The 9026-nt window shown below is 32.9% G+C and overlaps 1 protein-coding gene across 1 annotated transcript; it reads left to right on the top strand.

Moving 5' to 3' along the window:
• Positions 1-7343: 7343 nt before the first annotated feature.
• On the top strand, positions 7344-8482 carry LOC107817743 (uncharacterized). The gene is made up of 2 exons (XM_016643611.2): positions 7344-7693; positions 8199-8482. Exons 1-2 carry the CDS (start codon positions 7381-7383, stop codon positions 8231-8233), a joined length of 348 nt encoding a protein of 115 aa, XP_016499097.1. The 5' UTR covers positions 7344-7380; the 3' UTR covers positions 8234-8482.
• Positions 8483-9026: the final 544 nt, after the last annotated feature.

Below are 9026 nucleotides of genomic sequence, written 5' to 3'. Positions count from 1 at the left end.
TAAATTAAAATGCTATGCATGTGAATACCTTTTAATTTGCAAGCCTATTATTTGTTGTGAGTTTTTAAGGAAAATATTGAGGAATTTGCTCTTTCGATATTATCTTAAATAAGAAAGATTGAGACTCGTACTGTAGAACAAGCGAAAGAAAACGTAAAATTTCGCGTTATTGGCACTATTATGCATGTTATATTATAGCCTTTTCTTAGCAAATGGTTATTTTGTCTCTCTTCTTCAAAATATTCACAATACTATTAAATAACAATTTTGTTAAGCTAATCTAATTAACTTCATCTATTAATTGATAATCATCCATTCATTAACCACTCACCTATTCTCTACTCTCCAAAAACAAATAAAATTTTAAAAAACATTCAAAATTCAAATATAAATTCCCCTTATACCCTCATACTCCAAAGACCCCCCCCCCCCCCAAACACACACACACATCTTCTTTCTATATAAATTACTAGCACTTCCATTGACAATCAAGAAAATTAAGCTATGGCTAGTCAAAAGTTGTACACTTTTAGAGAGTTCATAGCAGAGTTAGATTCTCAAGAAAAAAAGTTCTTTAAGAAACTAACCTCTAATGATAAATTTGATGATAATCCATGTTTGGCAAATGAGATGTTTGGTGAAGATGGCTTTGTTCCTCTTTTGCCAAATCCTCAAAATGACAAGGAAAATGGTGAGATGAAAATGTTGGTTGATGAGAAATCTTTAAACCCTGAAAGGTAATCACTAACTTGTTTTAGAGATTAACCGTTCTCTCTGTACTATTTTATATGTTACTTTTTTCTTTTTAATCTGTATAAAAAAGAATGACACTTTTTCATGTTTGAAAACTCTGTACCTTTAAACTTTCTTTCTTTCTTTCGCCGGCCATATAAATGAAATAAAGGAGTAATTTTCGTGGATTTTTAACATCATTTATCTATTATTTTCCTATGTTTGTATAAAATTAAGCTAGTGATTTGCTCTTGATGCAGGAAAAGAAAGTACAGAGAATTTGATAATGAAGGTGATGATAAGATTCAAGATTTGGCAGTGGAAAATGAAACAAGAAAGTCACATGGGGAAGAAAACTGATAATGAAAAATGAAGAAAGGGATTATATTGAATTTGCCCAAGTGTTTAGGTTTTCCAGTTTGTTTATGAAAACCTTATTCTTGTCTATTAGTATTGTTGGAAAAAATTACTACTAATAGGCTTCTAGATCTCTATGAACAAATTAAATGTACCCTTTTACAGTTTCAGTCTAAAGATTTAGAAAGCATTAATTCAGTCTCTTAATTATTACCGTTGCTCCTCAATTTCTTAATTTGTTACAATAATTTTAAGTTATAGTTTTAGAAGATGTGTCAATGGATTTACAAAGAAACATAGGATTGAATATGTTTCAGCAATACTTAATTTCAAACTGAAAAACAAATTAAAATGAGCAGTAAATTATTCTCTTAATTAATCTTCTGATATTAATGAACTGAATCTCAGAAGGGAATTACTGAAATCTATCGATTAAGTAGCCATTTAACATCTCTGATTCGCTCACATTTTCCTTTTTTTCTCGGGTAATTAAAACCGTAAACCTAAGTTCGCTAAGTGTTTGCTCAAATACCGCCATATAATAAAAGGTGTTACGTGAATACATGTTGGAGGGAGAGAATTACGTACGATACTATTATTATAACAAATATGTTGAAGGGAGAGAATGATGTACGATACTACTATTATAACAAATATAATGTACTTCACGATTGAACTAGTTGACTCACGACCCGAAATTTCTACCGTCGGGATCGTGATGGCGCCTAACATTTCACTTGCTATGCAAACCAATGTTAGAGAATCACTAAACCAATCCTTATTCCATTAAGTAAATAACAACAATTAGCTAAGATGAAATATAATGAGTGCGGAATAATATAAAAACTGTATTAATTTCTACCACCCGGATCTGGAGTCACAATTCACGAAAATTCTAGAATTCACTACAAGTAATAGTCTGAAAGAAATACAACTGTTTGAATGAAAGAAACAGTAGAACAGAAAAGATACACGGGGACTTCAAGATCTGTGAATGCCGACAGATCTACCTTGAGTCTCTCGATAGCGGTCCAATAGCAAAATCTCGATCAACCCGAACCGGTACCAAAATCTGCACAGAAAGTGCAGAGTGCAGTATCAGTACAACCGACCCCATATACTGGTAAGTGTCGAGCCTAATCTCGACGAAGTAGTGACGAGGCTAAGGCAAGGCACCTATAAATTAACCTGCATAATTTAACAGTGTATATACAAATAACAGTAATGAAGAGCTAGACAGAAAATATCGGGAGGGGGAAACATGCTGGGGAAAATACGAGATAAGGAACTACAACAGAATGATAACTGGAACAACCAATATACTATGAATCAACAGAAACAACGAATACAGTAAAGGAAAAATACACAGCATTATCCTTCGTACTTTTACTCTCAATCTCACCATAAAAATAATAGAAACGTCACGACATCTCCCTCCGTGCATTAACTCTCATATCATGGCACGACATCACCCTTCGTGCATTAACACTCACAATATGGCACAACATCACCATTCGCGCTTTTACACTCACAATATGGCACGGCATCACCCTTCGTGCTTTTGCACTCACAACATGGCACGACATCACCCTTCGTGCATTAACTCTCATATCATGGCACGACATCACCCTTCGTGCATTAACACTCTCCCTTACCATAATGCAATGAATAAATAACAACAGAAAGATAGAATAACAAGTACAAACTTTACTTCAACATTTGATTCCACAATATCAATCTCAACTTCGAAATAAATACTCAATTATCACCAGAAGATCCGTAAACATGATAAGAACGATTAATTTAACAACATTAGACTAAACCTGTAGCAATTAGGCATGGAAAAGAGACAATATAAGAAAAACGGGAGAAACATGGAAAACAGGTAAATTGGCGGCGCATAAGTACTCGTCACCTAACATATACGCCGCTCACATGAATTTCACATAGCAAATAATCTGAGGTTCCTAATTCCCTCAAGTCAGGGTTAACCACAACACTTACCTCGTTTCGAAGGCCACTCAATACTCAATCACAACTTTTCCTCTAGAATTCACCTCCAAACCACTCGTACCTATTAAAAAATAATTCAATAATATCAAATATTGCGAACGGAATTAATTACATTGCATAAATTTAGATTTTTTAAATTTTTTTCCAAAAAGTCGAAAATGACCCCGGACCTGCTTGGTCAAAACCCGAGGTTCGGACCAAAATTCATTTACCCATTCACCCCCGAGCCCGGATATATAATTAGTTTTGGAATCTGACCTCAAATTGAGGTCTAAATTCCCAAATTTTTGAAATCCTTAGTTTCTACCCAAACCCCTAATTCTACCATGAAAACTCTAGATTTTAGGTTGAAAATTTCTGAAATGAAATGGGTAATTGAAAGAAAATAGTTTAGAATCACTTACCAACACTTTAGGGAAGAAAATGACTCTTGAAAATCGTCTCTAACCGTTTGGTTCTTGAAAATATTGAAAAAATGGCTTAAGTCCCGTTTTGATTCTGTTTTATACACTGGGCGATAGTGTGCATCGCGTTCGCGAGGCTATTGTCGCGTTCGCGAAGAGCATAGCTGCCAAGCCTTCGCGTTCGCAAGACCTTGCTCGTGTTCGCGAAGGTTACTCTCCCCTGGACTTCGCGTTCGCGAGACATTGCTCGCGTTCGCGATGAAGGAAAGACCAACCCTCCCCTAGGTCCCCAAGTGTTTCGCGTTCGCGATGAGCATGTCGCGTTCGCGAAGGGTAAATCCCCCATCACTCCGCGTTCGCGACCAGGCCTTCGCGTTCGCGAAGAAGAAATCTCAGCCTAACCAGTTTACTCTTCGCGTTCGCGATAGTACATTCGCGAACGCGAAGAAGGACATGCCAGAACACCTGCTGCAGCAAAATACCAGATTTTTCCAAGTCCAAAACATCCCGTGGCCTATCCGAAACTCACCCGAACCCTCGGGGCTCCAAACCAAACATGCACACAAGTTTAAAAAAATCATAAGAACTTGCTCGCGAGATCAAATCGCCAAAATAACACCTAGAACTATGAATTTAGCACCAAATCAAATGAAATTTTCAAGTACACTTTAAAATTTCTATCTTCACCACCGGACGTCCGAATCACGTCAAACCAGCTCCGTTTCTCACCAAATTTCACAGATAAGTCATAAATATTATATTGGACCTATACCGGGCTCCGAAACCAAAATACGGACCCGGTATCAACAAGGTCAAACATCAACCAATTCTTAAAAATAATTAATTTTCAGACTTTTAATTTTCATCAAAAATTCATAAGTCGAGTTAGGGACCTCTGAATTCGATTCCGGGCATATGTCCAGGACCCATAATTCGATACGGATCCACCAGGACCGTCAAAATACGGATCCGGGCTCATTTATCAAAAATATTAACCGAAGTCAACTAAAATCAACTTTTAAGGCAAAAATTCTTATTTTCATCAATTTTCAACATAAAAGTTTTTCGAAAACACGCCTGGACTGCGCACGTAAATCGAAAAAGGTAAAAAAAGAAGAAAAAATTTTAAGGCTTAAGAGCATAAATTCGAGTTCTAAAACATAAGATGACCTTTTGGGACATTATATTGACTGACTAGCATGACTAGCAAAAATTATAAGAGAAGAGTTTGATCTTGACCCAAATAAAAAATATTAATTAACCGCTTCATACATATACTAGGATGTGAATTTATAAGAGGCCACTATAAAAAGAATTTAGAATTTAACTGCCGAATCACCTTTTAAATTAAGCTTATGGGGGACAAAATTGTGATTCCCCCAAATATTGTTCCAAACTCCAAACAGCTCAAAACGGACAATACCTTTGCAATTAAATTTGACAGTAACATTTGAAGTCGATTATATAAATCCTTATTATCTCTCCATATTGTTTCAATTAAACCTGTCCTCATTCTCATATACCAAAATTGAGGTTACATTTGATCAACACCTCCTAGATAACAAGTTAGTGAAAACGTCAATAAAATTTGACACGTAACGCAGACCTTTATTTTCTACTAAATTTTCATTAGAAAAGCTCCATCGATAGCTTATCAAGAGATTCAGAGAAATGTTCCAGTTGGAATTATAAGGAATAGAAAATTAGAAGAGAAAGTGGATTTAGAATATATATATATATATATATATATATAATCAAATACCACCGTATTTGATGATTCCTATAGAAATTTTATTATGGTCTTAATTAGTTAGAGTCCAGAAGATGCAAGCCTTATGGTTACTTAATTTCTAAAACTTAAAATCCACATATGAGTGATTGCATCTCATAAATTTCTTTTGATCTCTGTATGTGACTATCTCGCTTAAGCTTATCATTTTCACCTAAGCTTAAGTTGTTAAAAATAATATATTTTTTTTATTAATTTATTTTATCTTTATATATTAAATATATTTTATATTTAGATTCTCACCGTGAAGTCCCATATAAGGGGACAAAATGTTCTTTAACAAAGACAAACTTCATACTCAAGGTTCGACTCTTGAGTATCGGCTTTAGAGATGTTTGATTAATAATAAAAGAATACTTACCACTTCATTCACACCTTTTATTGCTGCATAGCTTATCTCTTGTTTACATCGAAGATGCTCAACATCAAAAGCGACAGAATTTAAAGCTTATGAGTTGTGAATTTGCTATCAAGTTCATATAACTTATTTTAATTATTGAGTTTTACGATTAAATATTTATACATATTTAATAAATTTTTTAATACAATACATAATCTAAACAAAAGCTATTAGTTTTTGCTCGTAATACTCTAATTCCGCTGCTGATCAGCGTGTCACCGCTAAACTCTTTGGGTAGGTTTTGTAGTTTTGTGCATGCAGTTTCTAAGGAAAAGAAGAGTAATAGCTCTCATTTGTCTTTACGTGATTATTACACTTGATTCCAATACTCCAACTGTGTTTTCGGTTACAACACTTAAAAGTAATTTGACTAGCAAGGTTTGCTTTTGGCATTTAGCAATAATCGTAAAAACAAAGTTTAATTATTTCAAGCCACTGTAACTCTTTCTCAACTTTGAAAAAGTTACCATGGGTGCCACTCTTCATCAATTCTCACTTAAATCGCTTGATTTAATTAAAAAGGAAATTTTCAATGAAGTTTAAGAATTTATTTGATTTTACTTATATACCAAAATTAGTGTGCTAATTATAGAGGTGCAAGCACCATATAGAGATAGCATATTTCCTCTCAGAGGCGGAGCCAGGGTTTAAAATATATGAGTTCGGGATTCCAGATCTTTTAAAGTTAATGAGTTCTAAATTAATAATTTGTACATATTTAATAAATTTCTTAAAACAATACATGATTTGGACCAAAGTTGTTGTGTTCGGCCGAACCTGTATGTTCTACACTCCCTCCACCCCTATTTCCTCTTTGTACATTAAAAAAAGTTAAAGCTTTTCCCAGCTGATACAACTTTATAGTTTGTACATTTTATTCAAAAAATATGCAAAGGGCAAGGATATTCATGTCTCCAAGTTGAAAATTTGAGACTAAAAAAGAGTAAACAATATATATATATATATATATATATATATATATATATATATATATATATATATATATATATATATATATATATATATATATATATTAGTTATCTTTTTTTATTTTTATTATTTTTGGGCTAAATCGAATCTTTTAATAAAAATTTAACAAAGTCCTCGATATGTTCATGTTTGTAAGTTGAAATCAAGAAGACAGTAAAAATACTAAGAGCAAAGAATAAGCAACATATAACCTGGGAGGATTGTGGTAGATCAGTAAATACTTCTTTATCCTTAATTAAAAGTCTCGAGACTGAATATGAAATTACCTTTATTATAAAACACTTTAACCCCTAATATGAAATTTTTCGACGTAAATTCGAATTTAATTGATCCCCTATGTAGATAGACACCGAGTAGGAAACCAAAAAATTTAAAAAATTAAACAACATATAGTACTAGCTTTTTTCTTTTTGAGTGATTGAGTTAAATCTTTTAACTAAAGTTTAACAAATTTAAATCCATCCGTTACTAGTTTTTTCTCTCGTGTAAACCTCATTAGGGATGATATCATCACTCACTTATTACTCTTCTCCTCAACAAGAAATGTGAATGAAAAAAAGAGAAAACTCCACTCAACTAATTTTAACCTCATCTGCTCCATATGGTCTATATATATAGCACTAAAAATCAACTCCATTTTCTCCACCACTACACCTCTAATATCTCATTACTTCTGCATTATAAATCAAACAATTATGAAAAATCAGTTTCATGAATTAACACTTGAGGAATTTCTTGAAGAGATAACTAAACAAGAACAAAGTTTTTTCAAGAAAAAGGCTGCTGAGTCTGAGAAATCTTATGTTACTGAAATGTTTGGTGAGCTTTATTTTAGAGAAAATCCTGAGTCATCTATAAGTCACCTTTTTCCTCCAATGCCAAAACCTCCTTCTGCTAATGAAAATGCTAATAAAGCATCCATTTCAGAAGCTGAGTTTGAGAAAATTAGTATAAGTGAGAAGCTCCCAAATGGTGACATTGCTCTGCATGTGAATGAGATGCAAATAGGTATTGTTTTTTTTTTCTCTTCTTCTTAAAGGGTAAAAGGTCGAAAATACCCTTCTGCCTATAAAATTTCTTAATTTTACTCTTCGTTATACTTCAATTAGGGTCATTCATACCCTTACTGTTAGCACATCATCTCTTGCTCTTGACCTTAATGAGAGCTCCAACCCGAAGTTTAACGTAGGATCCACAATTTTAAACTATAGTTAAAAGTAGAGAGCTAAATTAGAATTCTTTTTTTTCCCAATTTTTTTTTGACACGTGAAATTAATCTGCCGAATCCACAGTACTGGAGCTTTGTTAAAATTAAAAAAACTTATAAGACGATTTGCTAACCATAAGAATATGAATGATCCCTAAGTATACAGTAGAGGCGTAGATTTGGATTTTTTTCATTTTTCTTGATAACATGTCCCTAGTAAAATGATGGAATTTTTTTGATCTTTTTCTTTTGGGTTTAGCAGGTTAATATGTGTTTGACTGTTTTATATCACTTGTTTTGATGCAGGGAAAGGGGGAGAGAAGAATCAAAAGTTTAATTAAAAGGAGGAAGAATGTGGTAGGAATGTGGCAGCTTAGAATAGTTAAAAATAAGTGGGCAAACTATAATGTAGCTGTAAAATAAATGAACTCAATGTTCTTGGTTTAATGGAGTCAATGTGATGCATGTTTGTGATGTCTTGATTAGTTAACTTGCTTATTATGAATTGGAATGAGGATGAGTTAAGTAATTGTCGATCTGTAAGATCATAACAAAAACATAGTTTTTGTTTTTCTTATAGGCTCAAATTGTTTTCTATATATATTTAAAGACTAATATTTAATTTTTCTTTTCCTTTTCCGGTTTGTAAGTTTTGAAATAAGACAAGTTTAATTTGTTACATTTTGTCAAGTAGGTAAACTACGCATATCATTGCTCACAATAGTAAAAACCAAAAAAGAAGAAGAAAAGGCAAACAGATTACAGTTTTCTCAGTGAATTTTAGGGAAATCATGACCAGCTCACAGAAGTGAAAAATACGGGGAAGCATTCAATCTTATAAATGACTCTGAAATATGAAGTTAAATTAAAAGATTAAAATAAACTTAAGAAATTAATCAGTACAAAATGCTGAAAAAGCTAGAAAATATATGTACATGCACTTATTAATTACGTAGAAAATAAGACAAATAACTTGTTACAGAAAATATAAAATTCTTTTCATTGTTAGCATATATCAGTTAAATCCAAACTAAAAAACTTTGAGCTTTGGACTAAACCTTTTGTTTCTTGCTTTTCTGTCCATATCTACCTTTGCAAAATTATGTTAGGTAGGTTGGACAAAACCATCCATTT

Source organism: Nicotiana tabacum, chromosome 13 (assembly GCF_000715075.1).
Source record: "Nicotiana tabacum cultivar K326 chromosome 13, ASM71507v2, whole genome shotgun sequence".
NCBI classification, from domain to species: domain Eukaryota; kingdom Viridiplantae; phylum Streptophyta; class Magnoliopsida; order Solanales; family Solanaceae; genus Nicotiana; species Nicotiana tabacum.
Note: the sequence above shows the minus strand (reverse complement) of the source record. Positions and strands in the feature narration are given on the sequence as shown.